The following is a 20,161-nucleotide window of genomic DNA, read 5'->3' as shown; positions in this document are numbered from 1 at the left end:
CGTTTCCAGGCGGCCACATTCGAAGAGACTTGCGAAAAGAGGAGAACAATCATGCCTCTGTCTCCACCGCCGTCGACGATGAAACAATAGCAACACCATCGGTGGTGATCTGCTGTTGATGAGAAGGACATCGTAGATGATGTTGGCTAGCATTCTTGATTGAGAAGACCCGTTGACTCTCTTCTCGATGAAATCCTCGACCGGTGGAGCCAGTTTGCGAGATCGCGGCATCAGATGAGACAAATCCATGAAGATCGAGAACAAGTTAAAGAGGTGTGTCTCCGATGATGCTATTGTTATGGCCACGTGTTGAGAAGATCGTCGAATCCGTTCAGTGCTGTGGGCGATCGGGACGTCGACGCCAGCGATGATCGAGCCAAGCGAGGACCACAATCCCACATGACAAGAACCATGTGAGGATGTTATGCGCGATTGATCTTTTCGTCGCCATCGTCCGCAGTCGAAGGAAGATCTACTGTGCGAACGACCCGATAGAACGAGAGAGATGATCGAGCGATCAAAAGAAATTGGACCGAGACGGCTCGGAGCTTTTATTCGAAGAAGAAGAAATGGGTTGGCTCGAGTCGATCTTAACAAAGTCTGACGAGGAGTTGATGAGGATCTTCCTCAAGCTGCTCTATGGATGAGAGTAAGGTGTAAAGTTTTTATGATATTGTTTTAAAGGTTTTATTATAGTGTTTACACAATTACCTAATAGTGTTTAATACCAACATGTTGTCGTTTCTAATTTGTCTACTAACATTTAATTATATATAATATCATGTAACAATTGATAATATCATTTAAATATTTTTATAATATGGTCTAATTATATACGTTATCGTTTAACCTATACCTTTCGTCGTGTGGAAGAATGACGCATGAGCACCACCGCGCGACAAATTATACCGCTAGCTGAAGGAGATGGTCGGATGATGATGTGATGGAGCGCTTTCGTGTGCATGTACTAAAAAGTCGGCGCAAAGAGCCGTATCCCGCCGAGCGCCTCTCCCATCACCGGGACACGCTTGCGCTGTTTATGTCAAGCGGGAGCGGCGCACATGACACAGATTCATGGCTATGATCGGGGATGCTTTGTCGCATGGCCGCATGAAAGTTCGAGTGTCGTCCTCCAGATAATCATGAATGACCACTTCCATGTCGTCGTCACGGACGATGATAGCAAAAATCGAGGCGTTATTCTTCATGTCCGGGGAGTACGATAAGGGCGCGTTGGACATGGTAAGTTCTTCTAATTATGTCCTATTAATATATGTTTAGTATTTAAATCATTATTCTAATCTAGACTTGCGTATCTCGACAGTGGAATCTATTCGACAATTGTGCCGATGTGAGTTCGGCTAGTCGACAACAAAGTACCCACTCGTGCGACATGCAAAACCCGCGAAAAACAAGGGCGTCGATTACGGCCGTCTGCATCATGCGTTTTTATCGAGCGATTACTTTTGGGGTGAGAAGTTACGACTCACCATCGACGGGGCGTTCCTTACCTCGGATACGGTATGTTACCCGCATACTTAAGGAGGGAGGCGGCCGGGCGTCCCGTGACAAAGTGGTCGCAGCGGGTTAAATTTTTGTTTTTCAAGAACATGTCCCGTATATCCGAATGTCAATTTTATTTTCGAATATAAATCGGACAAATTCAATTCATTGTTTTTCGTGTTGAAAGGCATGACTTGTATATGTTAATGTAAATTTTTGTTTGTTTTTGAATTGTAAAAGCAGGGTTAAATTCATTCGAGTTTCATTTCATTGTTTAATTCACGTTCTAATTGTGTACATTTCACTTTCATTGTTTAAATATACTATATATCGTTTAAACATCGGTTTTAAATATTTCAAAAATCTACGGTGTACCACGTTTAAAAATAACTACTTGTCTACTATTTAACTAAATGCGTTCGTTGTTTAAATAAATATGGGAAGTTGCCCATCAATAACTTGTATATCTCGATCTCAAAGTTTGTTTGTTTTCAATTGTAAGGCGAGGTTAAATTTCATTCGAGTTTCATTTCATTGTTTAATTTACGTTGTAGTTGTGATACATTTCCGTTTCATTGTTTAAATATACCGATATCGTTTAAGCATCAGTTGAAATATTTCAAATTACGAGTGTATCCGTTTAAAATAACAATGTCTACGTTTTAAATACATTCGATTCGATTTGTAAGAGTAAGAGTTTAAATATGAAACAACTCCATCGATACACGATGTTTCCACATCGTAGATGACATTAACTAACAATACCTGAGTCGACGCCGCGATTTCATTGCAAGATGCGTCGATTGTGACCGGATCCATGGCGTCGGCTCTGATGTAACTCGCGGACATCAAGCGCTTGCGACTCGATCTCTTTCTGTCCAGGCGCCCGGGCTACCTTCTCGTCGCAGGTGGTCATGAAGCGAAGCTCACGATTTCCGGGTCACGAAGGCACTGTCGATCGTCGGTATGGGAATATAGCTTCCTTATGCATAAGTTTGTAATTGTCGACGGTGAAGTACCCGCTAATAAATCGATATCGTTGGTGTGCATGCGCATTATTGCTTTGCTTGAGCGTGTTTTGCTAAGAGGATACCATAAACTTGCAGCAGCCGGCGTGAACAAGATTCGATGGCGAGATCCAGCGAGTTCTTCACGGTCTGGTCGATCGCCCGTAACGATCGTGACCGCGACGACCAGCCAAGATTTTGAATTTTGTTCTCAGACAATGATCGCTACCTTGGGAATGTATGTCCGGCGTAACTAGGTCTCCCGTTTGTTGCGCTGCCCTCGCCCGGGTTACATAGCATCGCATCAACTTGAACACGGCAAATAAGGTTAAAACAAAGGCGATGATGGTTAAATAATCCATAAACATGTTTAAACATTATTGTAAATATTTAAACGAAATGATTAATATTTAAAAAGTCAGAACCAGTGTAATTAAACAAAGATTGAGAATGTTTAAAGGGTAACACTAAATGTTAAGTGTAAAAACCAACATTCGCGAGACCTTATGGAGTCGACCATTTTCGAAATCGCGTGAAATGGCGAGCTTCCTTGAGTCAAGCATTGAGCGACTCCGCGACGTTTGAATACATCTACCCCAACGATCACCTCCGAATAGATAATTCGACCGATGTGCCGATATCCAGATTTGTTAATCAACCGGTGATGAGCTTCGGGTGATGTGGCTTTGCGATTCATTCACGGTATCATCGAAATCTTTAGCAGTGGATGCCTATGCGATGCTGAGAGCTATATAGACCAACACTCCTCCCTCGATGCCTTTCCAAGTCGACATTGGCTTTCGTAAAATTGGCCTCAGAATGTGAAGACAGTATGCGTGTGGCGAAGAAGGAAGACTCATGCAATTGCGCTCACGAGGCCCTTGGACACTGTCCGACCACGAGTAATTATCTCATGATAATCTCCATCCTCAGTATAAAGGCGTCGCCTAACTTAGATATAAACCAAGTCGATTGGCGTCGGTCTCGTTGTCGACTATACCGAAGGCGACGATGGAAAAACCATTGTTTCCATCTTTCCCATGGCGCGATGAGTGTACCCCGATATTTTCCAAGGAGGTGGGTACCATCGAGAAAACTCATGACACTGCACGAGCCCTCTTGAATCCCACAATACATGTGAAAGAAAAGAATGCACGTTTAAAGCGATCGCCCGTCTCTTTCCACGATCGCGCTACTTGAAAGGTTGTCTCAAAGCCACCTTATCCACATACCGAAAAGCAAGCGTTAAATGGCGGAGATGTCAGCTGCCATCGAGGACCACCGGCGTGCTCTTTTTCCCCAACCAAGCACAGCTTGTATGGTATGTGCGCACCATGTTCCCATGCTAGACGTGTCGCTACGAATGTCGACTAGCCCGTTTGTAGAAGGACGGTCCTATGCCGCCGCAAGTGTGGGCGGGTTGATTATCTTGATTACAGTATTTTTGTTATACTCTTTTGATGCATGAAGGCGCCACGACAACCATCGGCAGCGTTCCACGATCGCTCGATGTTTTTCGTTCTTTATGAAATTGAAGTCAAAATTCCTTTTGATTGCATGATTTTAGATCGTCCTGAAATGTTAGACCGCAAGTCAAAGCGTTGTCAATATCCAGACGGCGCCGAGAATGATCGCGAGGAAGGGAAGACATCCACAGCGTCGAGGTCGCCCATAGGGGATGAATGGGAGCACTCGCGAGATCCGAATTCTACACACACACGGTCGAATAAAAGATCAATATGTTAAGCGGAGAATATAATGTTTAAGTGATAATGACAATATTTAAAGCGTTAAATTAAATACTTAAGCATTTAACTAATAACGTAGCTGACTAGTCTGATATGTTAAAGCGATGAGCGGACATATTTACGCAATAATGACCTGACTGGAATAATTAAAAGAAGGAACTTACTGACGAGTAAACCTCGTTTTCACTTAGGATCGCAGCAATGGCACATTTTTACTGTCTGCGACGACAAGATCAACTTCTGACACATTTTGAAGATGGAGTGGACGTGACACATCCAGCCGGAAGTCGACATCGTTTTCTATTGGGCGAAACCGTTTTTATATCCATACGGTGTGATGAACTTAACTACGACAAGAGAAACTTGAGGACCCCCATCGGCTCACATATCTCGCTAACACCAACTCCCAAGTCGCGGCGGTGAACATTAGCACCCTTCCCTCCCGGGTTGAATCTAGCAATACCACAAAAACTCTCCATAATATATCGGTCAAAACCAAATCGTCTAGACCAAATGAGTGAAGAACAAAAAGAAGAGCGAAGAAGAAGAAGTAGAAGATGTAAAGAACAAGCCGAGTCGAAAAGGCAAACAAAAAGTGCTGCAGTTGTATGCATAGAGGGTTAGACTAGGCGTGATGTGATTGGGCTGAGTATTTTCCCTCCATCCCAAGGGCAAAAGGGAAATATATGTCATCGTCATGAGGAAGACATATTGTTATCGATTCGAATGAGATGTTCTCGACTCAACGTGAGTCTACATGTAAAGCGTCGAGCTTTTTATGTTTAAACGGATACATATAGTGTTTAAAATAATGGTTAGCTGTTTAACTAAAAGTCTATATCATGTAAATAATATGTTATTGTTTTGAAATTGAATGCTTTCAACTGGGACATGGCGTTGAAGATGGGTACCTCTGAGTCGCTGTTTAAACATCTTTACGTATTTTCTTAAACACCGTTATCAGTTGTTTAAAGAGTAACTAGAGTATTGTTTAACTTTTTCTTTGTTTACACCGTTGTCATTGTTTAAAGAGTAACTTTTTCTTAAACACCGTTGTCATTGTTTAAACATATTTCGTATTTTCTATTGTTTACAATGACGCTTCTTTTTGTTTCCCACATTGTTTGTTTTTACTGGGTACTATGTTTAAATTTGAGTTCGCGATCCAAATAAGCTTCTACGTTTTTATTTATCAAAAGATTTACAACATTTACAACATTTACAGCGTCCGACTCGGACTTTGGACACTCCGCGACTCAACCCTCGTATAATCTAAACAAGAGTGTACCCAGTACATTCGAATGCTCACGGCCAGTTTGCATAACATGCGCATCAACTTGAACCCTGCAACGCATAACATTAAAAAGGTTAAACAACACACATTCATGAAAACGACTATTAATCAATGTGTCATGGTCGGACTTAAACGAAGATCCTGATAGTTAAACAGAGAACTTAATAGTTGTACACTGACGTCATTTTCTTAAACGGTAACAGAAAGTCTCAAGTGGTAAATGTCGACCCGAGTCTTAAAGGATGTTTACTGATCTCCTCCTCTAGAGAATCCTCCGCAATCACGCAATCACGTGAAAAACTTTCTTTTCTTACCCAGTCGAAATGCCTCTAATTGCTTTCCCGGCCATCCGCACCTGGAGAATCCTCTGCGTGATCGTGCAATTATAGAGAGCATTTTGCCTAGCAAGAAAAGATAGTTTAACTAGTTCGATGATTACGACTAATTGATTCTCAAGATAAGGAAGAAGGCTCACGAAAACATCCTTTCGTATAGAGTGGTTGTCCATGGGAAGAGGAGGAAGAGGAGGAGGAGGATGATGAGGACGACGAGGTAGTTTTCCATGGGGAGGGTTCTTCACAGTTATTTATGGTGTGAAGTCCATAAGCGACTGACTCTTCATATCCGAGAAAAAGTTAAAGCGCATGATGGTCGACATCGTCGATGAGAACGAACGGGTGTTCGGAGATTTATGTTAAGTGCGTAAGAATTAATGCCGTTATTAATTCTTATGCACGTGGATACCATAACCTTGCACCGCCAACAATTCGGATCAAACGAAAAAGATCACCGCGTTTTACTGTGAGACTTTAAGAATTTACACGTTAATATAAATAGTTATACATGTAAAGATAATGTTAAACGGAGATGGGAAGTATTAAACATATTAGTAAAATATTTAAACGGATAATAGCAAATAGTTAAACATTATTTAAAAATATACAAATAGATAACCATAAGCGAGGAAAGAACTTTACAACGAAATGAACTACAAAGTCGTAATTCTCGTTCTTCTAGGTCATTAATCAACTTTACAACCAACCGATTTATATATTTCGGTATGATAATGAGGAGAACAACAAGATGTAATGCAACTCCTTGGCATCGTCTATCGAAACCAGCGAAGCCCTCGAGGTTGAGCAGATGTGATTTGGTGCTTTCCTTTCCCACCATTTTCGCGGCCAAAAATGGGGATTTCCTGACATGGACCCATTTGAGTGAGCAGTGAGGGGTAAAGAGAAGTTAAACACTAACGGAAGGGGTCATCGGGGTGTGTAAAAGTAGGAGGTGGTTTTTGGGAAGTTTTGAAAATTACGATGGGTGAACAGTAATTTTCCCTTTGTTAAATTATGATGTCTTTATATATAAAGTTCAAATTCACACTCAAATGGAAATTCTTTAATATGTCCTTATAATCACATTAAATTAATTAATTAATTATATATATATATATATATATCTTCTCAATGACGGATAGTTTTCTAGTCACAAATTTTTAAATAAAAGAAGAAACATAAATTAAAAAAAAAAAGTATAATCACCAAAATAGTCCATGTATTTTCTCTCTCTCTCTTTTTGGTCCCTCTACTCGGGAAATGCTCCCGACTAGTCCCTCTACTTTTGAAAATGTGACCACTTAATTAAAAATGCTTCCAACCAGTCCCTCTACTTTTAGAAATATGTCCACTAAGTCCCTCTAAGTGGGCACATTTTTAAAAGTAGAGGGACCTGTGAGAGTATTTCTTTAACCAAGTGAGCACATTTTCAAAAAGTGAGAGGACTAATCGAGACATTTTTAAGTAGAGGGACTAAAAAGGAAGAGAGAGAAAAATACAGAGACCAACTAGGGTATTATACTTAAAAAATCATCTAATGACTAGTATCAACCATTTGGTCTATCGTCATTAGACTCTTTGTGTAGGATATTTGTGTCTCGCTAAGGAAATGAATTCCCCAAACCCCCACACACACACACACACACACACACACACACACACAATACATGCCTTTTACATATATCACTAATATAAAAAATTCACAATTAAACAAAAATAAAAATAAAAAGATGATCAAAAGAATTCAATTACCATTAAAAGCCAGCCCAATTCTAGTCAAATATTATTTGCAACCGTTACTTTCCAATATAACCTTAGATGTTTAATACGTCATATGTGTCACACATGTCTTTAATGGTCACTATTTAAATTTTGTTAAATTTTTTTTCACACTGTTATTTTAATCTTTTATTTAACGCTTTTGAATAAGTTCCAACAGTTTTTTTTATTTATTTTTCTTTTTTTATTATTTGAAGGAAAAAAATAGATCATAGGAATATATATATATATATCAAGAAGAAGATTGAAATTGCATTAAAAATAATAATAATAAAAGCAAAGATGAAGTTTGTTATAAATTTGTAATTGTTGGAGAATATAATAATAAAATAAAATTTACTTTCTTAAATGCAAACTTGGTCCATAATTGCATAAGATAATATTAAGCATTGATATCTGTTAGTTCGGCCGGTGTGGTTTGTGGGTTTTAGGAAACACTCAAGCACTCATAGATCTCACACAAACCATCAAAGAAAGTTCACACAAAAAAACAAGAAGGAGACACAAAAATTGATAACCTGGGTTCGCAGTCCACTCACCTACATCCGGGGCCAAGCCCGGAGATAAACAATCCACTAAAAGGGTAAAAATACATGAGTACAAACACTTGTCACTCACACTCTCAAAGCAACGAAGATCACTCACCTCTCTAGATTGTCTGTGTTCGCATCACTCTCTCAAGAGACACACTTACAATCTACGAGCAAAGGTAGGTTTTACATATGACGCCTCAACGTCCCAAATATAGCTCATACCTCTTTAGAATCTCCTGGCTACTAATTTAAAACCTTCCGAAAATTAGTCATTACAACTCCCTGTTGTAACATAAGTTCGCAAACTACGGCTCCAGCTACCGACTTGACCGAGTTACGTTACGTTGCGTGACGAACTCAAGACCCATCAACCTCCCGGTCATGCTTAGTCCGAGTCGATGCGCCCTAAATCTCCCGATCCCGATCGCCTAGGCAACTAGCCCTACCTCCTCGGGTTCCTCATCACGCGAGTCCCTGCAGGGCGCACGTCCCCTCAGTGACTTCATGGAACTTGCCAAACTTAGTCTTCAATTCACCTAAATTTGGTCTTCAAAGATTCTCCAAATTTGATCTTCAATTCACCCAAGTTTGGTCCTCAAATCTTCCCAAGAATAGACTTCAATCAATCTTCATCAAGGATTCTTCAAATCATATCTTCCATTAATCTTCATTCATACCATGAATAGATATTTCTTCAATTAAGCTCCACCATATTTAGTGCTTGATCAAATCACCTAAAATATGGCCTTGATACTGACTCTTTGTCTTCATGTTTCCAAGAATAATTCCACCAAGATCTTCAAGATAATTCTCCAAATTATATGACATACCAAAAATATCCCACCAAAAATCTTCAAGATAATTTGCCTTGCAAGACAAGTCTCCATGCCATGTCACCATGTTCTCCATGTCATCAATTTTGCCTTATAACCATGGTTGTCACGTCATCTTGCCTTGGTGTCAAATCATGCCAATTAAATAGTGCGATTGCACTAACAATATCAACTTTAATTTGACCCTTAAGTTTATTTTAGGTATAATACCCTAATTGGTCCTTGTACTTTTTTCTCTCTTTTCTTTTGGTCCCTCTACTCAAAAATATTCCCGACTAGTCCCTCTACTTTTGAAAATGTGGCCACTTAGTTAAAAATGCTCCCAACTAGTCTCTCTACTTTTAAAAATAACCCAATTAGAGGAACTAAGTGGGCGCATTTTTAAAAATAAAGGGACTAATTTGGAGTATTTCTAATTAGGTGAGCATATTTTCAAAAATAAAAGGACTAGTCGGGAGGATTTCTGAGTAGAGAGACCAAAAAAGAAAAGAGAGAAAAGTACATGAACTATTTTGGTGATTATATATTTATTTTATTATTACTCGCACTTGAATCCGTGAAGGAAAATGCAGCAACGTAGAGGCATCGAAGGCCATAAGAATAGAATTAAAGATGGTTGGTGGAATGTTTAATTGAAGTAAATATATAGACCGACCTCATCAGTAATAATAATATTTAAAAAGTTCTTGTGTTTTTTAGCGCCAGATTAAAAATAAATAATTGCAAAGATCAGTACTAGAAAATTCATAATTACCTGTCTACCCTTATAGAGTGAACATTTTAGCTAATTTGGCCATTGACGTTTGCTTATAATCTTAGGTTTATAAGGTTATATAAGGTTATTTTTTTATAAAAATAAAGATAAGGGTATATAAGTAATCACAAATTTTACATAACCATTTATATTTAATTATGAGATTTTTCATATGCATATATACATGAGAAAAATCTTAATATTTTGGCATACTATTACATAATATGGTTTATTGTTGGTAAAACCATCAAAATAAATCTAGTTGTTTGACTTTCAAAAATTATTATTTATTTTTATATCCTTATAATAAATATGTTGACTAACAAATTTAGTCTTAGGTCAAGGGTATCTTGCTAAACTTAAAAAAACAAACAAACAAACAAACCTAATGAAAATCATGCTTGTTTACACAATTCATTCAAAAGCGTTCTCCACATTTCACACATTTGCAATACTTCTCCAACAGTCAATTAAAAACACCTAAATTGAACTTAAGAATTACACCAAAAACAAAAGCAAGGGACAAAATTAAAAATAAATAAATAAATAAATATAAAAATAAAAGAGCACAAATTTATTTCTCATCCGTATATGTTCACATACACATAATTTGTGCTGAAGACTTGAAAGCATATAATTTTGTTTGCATGTACACAACAACACATCAAGAGTCATCAAATTTTTAAAATGATAGATCTTGCATTTGCTAATTTGCAGGTAGATCTTGCATTCCACAAACCAAGTTTGCTGGTACAGCTGCATCAATCATCTTTGGATATGGCAAGCTGAGATCTGAGGAACAACATAAACAAGTTTATAAATCTTATGATTCCGAGAAATTATTCGCTAAATTGATATTATATTTCTAATACTCACTTTCCATTATAGTCTTGAATGTGTCCTGCAAAGGAATAACAAGGATGATCAAAAAATGTCTTGACTTTTATAGGCATAATGACATACTTTGAAAGTTGAGATCAAGATATACCTCGTCTTTTGAGAGTCGAGGATTGTATAGCATCTCTTCCTCGATGGTACTAACCTGAGTAAAGAAAGGAATATATTCATCGGCAAGTGAAAACAGTAAAATTAATGTAAAACCAGGCTGGTGGTGCATACGGTGAAGCCATTATAATCATGAGCAGGGTACAACAAAGTATCCTTTGGCAATGTGAAAATCTGAAGATGAGAGGAGACAGAAATCAGTATATTGCTGGTGTACTTGAGATTTACAGAAAGTTTCCTAAAATAAAATGCCGTGGATAAGCCAGATACTTGCCTGTGAATGCACTGATTCATAGAGCTTATGTGAACTTCCTCCCTGTGATATTCATCATGCTATTTTAATTTAATCTTGTAAATGCGGAAAAATAAATCATAAAATTCTAACTCAACAGTGATGTGGCAGTAAACACAGAATTCTGCTCAGTTTGCATGAAAATTAGCTAGATCATGGTGAAAAATTACAAATTCAATTCCAGATCTAAGCAGTGAGTCAGCCTGGTGTAACACCATCTGCAGCAGTTATATGTAATATAGGCTGCATTGTAAATGAATTGTTTGGGATATATATCAACACAATCATCTATTTTGGCAACAGTTGAGTGTCATAGAATGGGTTCATCCCCATGCCTATATTTTTACCTTCAGCTGCTCATCAACAGACGTCTAGCTCATCATAAGCTCTAAATTAAGCAAAGAAAAGTACTGATGCAGCATGCTGACAAAAAGAAAAATAAGAGGTAATTGCCTATTAGCTTATCAGATTTACCTCAAAGAAGACCCTAAAGAGGCTCTGGCTCAACCACTTAAGTTCTAGAATAAATCTAAAGCAATTTATCTAGCATTTCCATTCTAAAGGCATTTAAATTTAAAGCCCCCATGCTTGCATCATGAATAATAATATTAACAATTTATAATAAGAATTTTTCAAGCCAATCTCTTCGCACATGGAATTGGAGCACAACATAGAAGTACCTTATAATGCATTACATCAAAATGATATACCTGAAAATCCGTCCTTCCACAGCCTCTTATCAGTAATGCATCACCAGTGAAAGCCATCCTTGGATGAGGCTGATCAGGTTCATCTCCTGTTACGTACGTTAGACAACCCAAAGTATGACCAGGAGTAGCACGCACCTGCAAAAATATGCTAGGTAATACTAGAGTAAAATGGTCAAAAATTAGTGTGACTCACCAAAGGCTAGACTTGCTCAACTAAGGCTTAGTAGACCTCAGTTTTATGAAAAATAAACCAATCAATCACAGAGATTTTGAATTAGCATTATATTCAAAAAAATAGTTGGGCTAATATATAGAAATTATTACCAAGTAACAACACTTTGAAACCTAAAAGATCACACATTTTGAAAATAGATTTATAATGTATTATTTTTGTAATCACAGTTGGCACAAAGGTTTTACTTCTCATTTGTTTTTGAGCTGATTTAAGGGTTTAAAAGAGTAGAATTGGTCAAAACCATATTGAGTGAAAACCACAAGAAGGACATTAATCAGAGACCACAACTTGAAATTTGAACTTGATATGTATTGATCTGTTATTCTATCCAATAAGTGAATGCAATAAATTAACTGATCATAATTAGGAAAACGGAACAGATTTCCATATTTCTGAAGCTATAAAAAACTTGGAAGAAAACTATTCCAATAATTTAACAAAAAAAAATTGATTAAAAGGATAAATAGAGATAGAAAGATTTCCATCTTTCCAGTAACAGCTTCGCATATTGATGCTAACAAGACCCTAAAGGCATTTCTGCCAATAATAGATCAGGTAACACAAATCATTCAGGAAGTAGTACTGTAGTAAACAAAGTCAATTGATAAGAAAACAAGACAAAACAAATGCATTTATTGAATTGGACAAAGAAAAAAAAAACAATACTCAAAGCAAGGCAAAGGCAGCAATGTGAAATAAGAAAGAGTCAGTCTCATAATGATCTGGGATAAACATTTATTTGTCAATCAAGAATTTCAGCTATTGCAATTGAATGATTCAACATGATTTACCGTGTGATCATTCAAGTGATAAAGCTGAATCACGGTTCAAAGCGCCATACCTCCAGAAAAAGATTTCCAAAATAGATTTTGTCACCATGTTCAACTAGAATATCAGCCTTTGCATTGCTAGCTGTGGAAATAACAGACTTCACGCCTGACACCCGACTCTGGAAAGATCAAAATAAGTTAATATGCAAAGGTGAAGCATGAAAAACCCATAATACAAGGCTGGAAAAAGTGAAGTGGCAAGTGTATTCTAATAAGGGATGACCATGTAACTTTGACCCATAGAATTTCTTTATGTTTCTATTACCAAATGAATTATTTGAAGGGTTTGTAAAATCAGGTGCCAAGTGGGCTAACAAAGACCTAACCTTTATCAAACCTGTTCCAGTGATGTGATCAGCATGAACATGAGTATTCATAGCATAAATCACTTTCAAACCCAGGTCTTTAACAAGTGACAGATCTCTATCAACTGTCCTGTCTACTGGATCAACAATCTGTGGAAAAAATCTCAATTAGCAAGCACTATCGTATAATCCATTACTAAAAAATAACAATATATTGCCTTATGATACTCATGATGATGCCAAACAAGGAAAGCAAGAAATTTGATCCTTAAAAATCAAAGAAGATTATATATTAAAAAATAACAACAATTAAGCATGGGTAATCTTAATAGGTCCAGTAGCGCATATCAGAATTTCACGAAAATGATAGAGCCTTTGGACATAAGAGGTGAGCAGAGCAAATCCATAATTGAAGAGTACTTCTCCACCACATATTAGCATGAATGTTAAGGGCTTTGAACATAAGAAGTTATGCATTTGTTTTTCAGCTTCCACTGATATGCAAGCATACCTTAACATTATGGGTCAGTCAAGGCACCTAACACTTCAAATGAGATGCATAACTTACTTGATTTATCCTACGTAAGGCCTAAACATCGGAACTGAGGCCTAAACATCAAGTCCCAATTAAAGGTGGTTATCATATGAAATAACACTCAAATCCCTAAACTATAAAGGCTCTCAATAACTGGTGAGATTATGAGAATTACAGTAATTACCACTTATCCTTAGTCAAAGGATGATCGTATAGTGAAACTGAAATAGCCTGAGAAATACTTCATTAAGCATTCATTAGAGTGTCAGTTTTATTCTTAATTAAATTAAGTGCATATTGACTGTAGACGTGAATTCCATTATGCCGGCCAACATATTTACAAATAAAAAAGCACTGTGTCTTTGCTGATTTAATTATGTAAAGCTTGGAAATCATTAGACACCATTGACTTAAATATGCTTCGGTTCAAGTTTGATCTATTTATTGTATAAAAGTAAGTAAGGCCATGTGATTGTTATCAGGAAAGAAGTGATCAACAGACAACCACCTGAAGAAACGAAGGTTGCAACGAAAAACCATCCAAATCAACAAAATACAGCCATTTGACACACAATCAATCAATCAATCAATCACTACCATGAGAGCTAGCCAATCCAATACGATTCAACAGAGCATGAAAAGCCATAAAAACCAATACGAGATGGCATTTTGACACAATCAATTAATCAATCAATCAATAACTTGCAGTAAAGTGTTCCAATCCATAAATCCTAAAACCAACAAACAAATTAGAATTTACATTAAACAAAGGACGAAACCTCACCAGAGCGGGCTTCTCCGGGTGCCCAACATCAGCGAGAAGATAAGTATAAGTAGACGATTCCTTCTCAAAAAGCTGTCTAAAGAGCAACTTCGGCGAGCCCGCCGCTGTGCTGAGTCTCGCCGCCATTGTCCCAGATCTCGGCATCAATCTATGGATCAAAAACTTGGAAAAAGGCCGGACCTCTGAAGGAGAAAATGAGAGGGATGACGAGGAACAAACGAAGAAGCAGCGATTGATCCGAAGGAGAGGGAGCATTGGGACTAATTATAGTATGGAAAAATAGGATTGATCGAAACCCTAGAGGTTAAACAATCCAATATCTTGTTGAAGGATTAAAGGAAAAAAAAAAAGGCAGAATGAGACAAGGACAAGAAAATGGAGGTGGAAACGGAGCTGGAAGTGTAGTGTGCTTTATTTTGTTTTGTTTTCCATTATATTATATGTTGTCATTCTGATGGAGGGAAGGACAACTTGGTTACTTGTTACTAACCAGGGTTAGGGTTAGGGTTAGGGTTAGGTTATTTATTTATTTTTATTTAGGTGGAGATTAAAAAAAAATGTTGTCTTGTGAATAAAGCCTGCTAGTGATAACAATAAATATTTTCAAATATTTATTTATTTTATTTTTCATTTCCACTTTTTAAATTTTTTTTATTTACTGGTGTTGGCTTTTTTTTTTAATATTAAAAAAAAATATTTACTAAAATACACATGTTTGGGATTATTTATCAAAATACGCACGTTGGTGGAAAATGGAAAAATTTCTCCGTTTTTGAGTATTTTAAAATATAAAAAACGGGAGAGTTTCTTTCGGTTTTCATTTTTTTTAATTAAAAAATTTTGAAACGGGAGAAATTTTATACAAAACATACGTAATTTAGTAAATATTTTTTTGTAATATTTAAAAAAAAACACTGATGTTCTATACAAAACAGTTTTTGAATTAGTCTAAAGTAATATATTAAGAATTCTGTAACTGGAGGTTAAAAATCTAATGTTTTTTTTTCTTTTTAACAAGTAAGTAATAAATGCCTCTATTTATGGGGTGAGTCAAAAGTAAAAGACATGTGTAGCACGTAGAGTGTAATTTAAAAAAAAAAATTTCCCAAAACAAAAACCCTATACAAAAAAATTGATACCAATAAATCATGAGGTTGTTCTCTAAAACTCTAATTAAACTCCGTGTAAGCGATTAAAAACCTTGTAATAGATTATATTTATCTCTCTTTTTGTTCATATGTGTAATTATTCAAAATAAAAACCACTGGCTTACTCAATTATTTATTTTATTTTTATTAAATGTGTAAATGTGATAAATAAATATTTATAAATACTCATGGTTTAAAAGATAAAATTTTGATTTTTTCCCCTTCTTTGTTTTATACGGTTCCAATGAAGGATATAAAATAATACAAACAAATAATGATGACGTGGTGCTTAATCAGCTTGTGAATCAGATAATGGCAGATGTAAATATCAACTTTTTAGTGCATCACAGTTGAATCTTTGTGCAGACATATTTTATTAAAATAATAAGTTCATAGCGCGCGCTTCAAAGTATTAAACGAGATTCTTTTATTTTTCTTTGCCAAAAAATTTAAATTAGTTACCTTCTCCACCTTGTGCATCTTACTTGTGCCCATATCCCCTAAAAAAAACATATTTGCACCAATAACTTGACAAACCATTCATTGAGGTTAAAACAAAAAACTTTAATGAAGTTAAATAAAAAAAAGGAAAAAAATAATTATGACTTTGCTAACTTTCTACATATCCCGGAACTTTTGGTTTAACTACGTTGTAAAAAATATTTTGAGTATTTCATGTTATATATTGAGTAGTAATTAATTATAGTTGAGTTTTTATAATCTAACAAATCTTGATGTCTAATAACGAGAAGGGTATATGCCAAAGTTCAGTATTTTATGAAGGCATATAAACACAAAAATTATATTTAAGGGGTTTATACTTAATTATGAGGTTTTTAATGAGTATATATATTTAAAAAAATCCCTAAAAATAAAGGCAATTCACAAGTTTATTTAAATAATATTCTTGGAGAGTAATTTGCAACAATTACACAATAAACAACTCAACAAACAACTGTAGCTTCACTTTTGTATGGATTTTGAGATTTGGTTTTGGATTTTTTTTTTATCAAAATGAATATCGTATACAAAAGATTTAATAGTAATAAGCCAAAAGGCCACCGGTAAAGAAAACACAATGCAAATTCATTCTTTTAATTTCTACATCTTTAATTGGAGATCGAATAATTATTAATTGAATTATAAAAAATAATATAGACCAATAACTTGAAGGAGAAATGCGACAATGGAAAACTTTAATAACTAGATTTTTTTTCCTGTTACAACTCACACATATAATTAAATTAAAAATATAATTTTTTATATTTATAAAGCTTAAAAAAAAAAAGATCAAACTTGGAATTGAGAAATGAGTTCTGAGTACTAAAAAGAATTTTTTTTTTTTTTAAATGTAAGGACTTACATGTAATAAATATTTCAAAGGAGAGACTAACTCTGTTTGGTTCAAAGGGGGAGGGGGGAGGGGAGAATAAGGAGGGGAGGAGAATAGGGGGTTTGAAAAAATTTTATGTTTGGTTTATTAGAGGAGTGTGGAGGGGTAATCTATTTTTTTTGTTTGGTTAGAAAGAGGAGTGATGAGGGGTGAGGAGAGGTGTGGCATGTATTTTACCAATTCGCCATTTTATATAAAATTGATCATAAAATTTTTTTATACATACCTAGGATTATTTGGTACTAACTTTGTTAATATTATCATTAATATTAGTAATAATATTATTCATATAATATTAATAATATTTATATTTTATTAAACTAATACTATAATCACTTTATATATATATTTATATATATTTATATTTTTTATATTATTATTATATAAAAAATAAATTATTATTAATTTTAAATTAACACATTAAAAAAGAATAAAAAATAATATAAGAATTGAAATTAGGTTTTTTAAAAAATTATGGTAAATTTTCAAATCAATAAAGGACAATTTGGTCTTTTCATAAGTATTTAAACTTTAAAATTTTGTTAAATAATTTCACCCTTCCAAAAGACCCGATTGGAGGGGTGGGATATGAAGGGTTTGGAGGGGTGAAGCACCCCTCCAAAATCCTCCTCCTACTTACTCCCCCAACCACTCACTCTTCCTCACCCCTCGCTACCCCTCCGAAATCCCCCAACCAAATAAGGGGTAAGGGCCTCCGAAATCCCCCAACCAAATAAGGGGTAAGGGTTTGAATGCCCTCAATGATTACCCTAATCAATAATTTTCTTTCTCTTATTTGGATATTATTTTATGTAGATAATCATTAAGAGTGGGTGGAGTTAATTATTTTCACAGTCTACCAAAGTAATAAGTCATCCCCACTTTGGGGGACTATTTATTACATAGATTTGAAATTACTTTTTTGACCATTTCAAAATAAAAATATTATTGGTATATCCCAACTCTAATCTAACCATCTTTCTTTATTATCCTTACCGCCGGCACCATCGCCATTCACCGATCTCGTAACCATCCCCCACCATCGTCTTGCACATTTCAAGGGATAGAGAGGAAGCCGCTTCTTGCAAGTTCGTCTCTTTTATTCTTAGCTTCTTTGGATGATTGATTGAATGGGTGGAGTATGAATTCTTAGCCAAATGCTATATATATATTGTCATCAGGTCCCTTGCGTAGGATGTTCGTCTCAAATGTCGAGCGTGACTTCCCGAATTCGATCTCCATCTCACGCAAAATGAAGGTACAATTTGATGATTAGCGCGACTCCCCCACATGTTTATCCATGGGTTTCGGCGCTTGTCGCCGTTCTAAAAAAAACAAAACAAAATAATCCAATTTTTTTATTTTATTTCGTCAACAGAAAGTCAAACAAAAGCCCCATCAACCACAAACAAAATGAAAAAGCAACCCAACATTATTACTGACAAAGCACAGACAATCACCACTACCAACTATTACTACTTGCTCCGGCGATACATCACCGTTTTGTCTCAACCTCCGGCGACCATCCTCTCCCTCCGGCGAGCCTCCAAGTCCTCCACCAACCTCCTCACATCCTCAAAAGTACTCCCACTCTCCTCCACCGCTTTCCTCCCCTTCTCCCCATACTCCTTCGCCTTCCTCTTCACCTTCTCCACCTCCTCCCCACCTCCCATTACCTTCTTCACTACTCCGGCGATCTCCTCCGCCGTCACAACCACCTCCTCCCCTCTTCTCCTTCGAAACCCATCCCACATCCTCACTCCCACTCCCATCACCTCCACCGCCAACTCCTGGTTCACAAACTGCTCATGAAACAAAGGCCACGTCACCAACCCCACTCCGGCCACCACCCCTTCTTGCAACGAGTTCCATCCACAATGTGTCACAAACCACCCCACCGCCGCTCGCCGGAGCACCTTCACCTGCGGCACCCACCCTCTGATCATCATCCCTCTCCCTTCCACCCTCTTCTCAAACCCTTCTGGCAACCACTCCTCCTTAACCTCATCCTCTTCAAACTCCTTCCTCACCACCCAAACAAACCTTTCGCCGGACTTCTCCAACCCAACCGCTATCTCTCTCAACTCCGCCGCCGTGAAGTGACACAAACTCCCAAAACAAACATATATTACTGATCCTTCAGGTTGGTTGTCCAGCCATGAGAGCACCTCGTGGTCTTCTTCCACTCTTCCTTCCCGCCCGAACTCCGACAAGGGTCCGACGCACCAAGCTTTCGTGTTGATCTTGTAGTAATCTACGTAGCTGGGTTCCATTTCGTAGAAGGTGTTGATGACGACGCCGTAGCTGGTGAACTCGGCTTCACCCAGCTGCCGGAGCATGTCAAAGTTGGAGAAGAGCTCCGGCAAGCCGTCTTTATGGAGGTGGATCTCGTGAGGTTGGCCGGCGATGGAGAAGGATGGGGTTTGAATGGGGAATTGGGAGAGGACTTTGGAGGAGACGTAGAGAGGGAAGGCACCGGCGCCGTGGAAGATGATGCGAGGGATGTGGAGGTCTCTGGCGACGGCAGCCGTCCAGGGGAAGAGTGAGTCGGAGATGAGGGCGTCTGGCCGGAGGTCGTGGAGGAGGGTGGTGATTGGGTCGCGGAAGTGGAAGAGGGCGGTGGTGAAGGTGGTGAAGCCGGAGGTGGGAACGGTGGAGAGGTTCTCTTGGCCGACGGCGAGGCCGGTGATGGAAGGGTCTGGGAAGGGAATGGTTATGACGTTGACGGCGGAGATGGTGATGGGGTTGGCCGGAGTGGTGATGAAGGAGCAGTGGACGTTGGGGAAAGAGGAGAAGAGACGTGCCATGTCGACCATGGGGATGAAGTGGCCGGGACTCATAAGGGGAAAGAAGAGGAGGTGAAGCTTGTCGCTAGAATCCATGGCGGAGGGTTCGGATAGCGTGCGAGAAGAGCAAGGAAACAACTTTGTGCGGTATATAGCGATGGAGAGACACGTGATAAGCACGTGATATGCACGTGAGTATCGGCCAGAAGGACTGACACGGATTCCCAACTCATTGATTAATAATAATTGAATTCCAGATTATTTTATGCAAGGATGCCCAGTGATTTATTTATTTTGATGAGTTACTCCAGGACCCAGGTAAGCTTTTATTATTATTTATTTATTTAATAAA

The 20,161-nt window shown here is 37.4% G+C and overlaps 2 protein-coding genes across 2 annotated transcripts; both read right to left on the bottom strand.

Moving 5' to 3' along the window:
* Window positions 1–10,339: 10,339 nt before the first annotated feature.
* LOC120256960 (persulfide dioxygenase ETHE1 homolog, mitochondrial-like) lies at window positions 10,340–14,893 on the bottom strand. Its single transcript, XM_039264615.1, has 9 exons — window positions 14,483–14,893; window positions 13,185–13,313; window positions 12,870–12,977; window positions 11,794–11,928; window positions 11,066–11,107; window positions 10,906–10,965; window positions 10,775–10,828; window positions 10,663–10,687; window positions 10,340–10,578 (listed from the first exon to the last, which is right to left on the bottom strand). The coding sequence occupies exons 1-9, from the start codon at window positions 14,735–14,737 to the stop codon at window positions 10,493–10,495; spliced, it is 894 nt and encodes a 297-aa protein (XP_039120549.1). The 5' UTR covers window positions 14,738–14,893; the 3' UTR covers window positions 10,340–10,492.
* A 3,475-nt stretch (window positions 14,894–18,368) lies between these two features.
* Window positions 18,369–19,951, bottom strand: LOC120256961 (scopoletin glucosyltransferase-like). Its single transcript, XM_039264616.1, has one exon. It carries the CDS (start codon window positions 19,903–19,905, stop codon window positions 18,532–18,534), a length of 1,374 nt encoding a protein of 457 aa, XP_039120550.1. The 5' UTR covers window positions 19,906–19,951; the 3' UTR covers window positions 18,369–18,531.
* Window positions 19,952–20,161: the final 210 nt, after the last annotated feature.

The sequence above is a fragment of the Dioscorea cayenensis genome, unplaced genomic scaffold (assembly GCF_009730915.1).
Source record: "Dioscorea cayenensis subsp. rotundata cultivar TDr96_F1 unplaced genomic scaffold, TDr96_F1_v2_PseudoChromosome.rev07_lg8_w22 25.fasta BLBR01001755.1, whole genome shotgun sequence".
In the NCBI taxonomy this organism is placed as follows: domain Eukaryota; kingdom Viridiplantae; phylum Streptophyta; class Magnoliopsida; order Dioscoreales; family Dioscoreaceae; genus Dioscorea; species Dioscorea cayenensis.
This window is presented reverse-complemented; position numbering and strand designations above follow the sequence as displayed.

Coding starts and splice junctions, on each gene's coding strand:
- LOC120256960 (XM_039264615.1), bottom strand. CDS start 14,737: ATGCTCCCTCTCCTTCGGATCAATCGCTGCTTCTTCGTTTGTTCCTCG. Junction 13,314..14,482: donor ACCCGGAGAAGCCCGCTCTG/GTGAGGTTTCGT, acceptor TTTTTTCCACAG/ATTGTTGATCCAGTAGACAG. Junction 11,929..12,869: donor TTGGAAATCTTTTTCTGGAG/GTATGGCGCTTT, acceptor ATATTTTTGCAG/GTGCGTGCTACTCCTGGTCA.
- LOC120256961 (XM_039264616.1), bottom strand. CDS start 19,905: ATGGATTCTAGCGACAAGCTTCACCTCCTCTTCTTTCCCCTTATGAGT.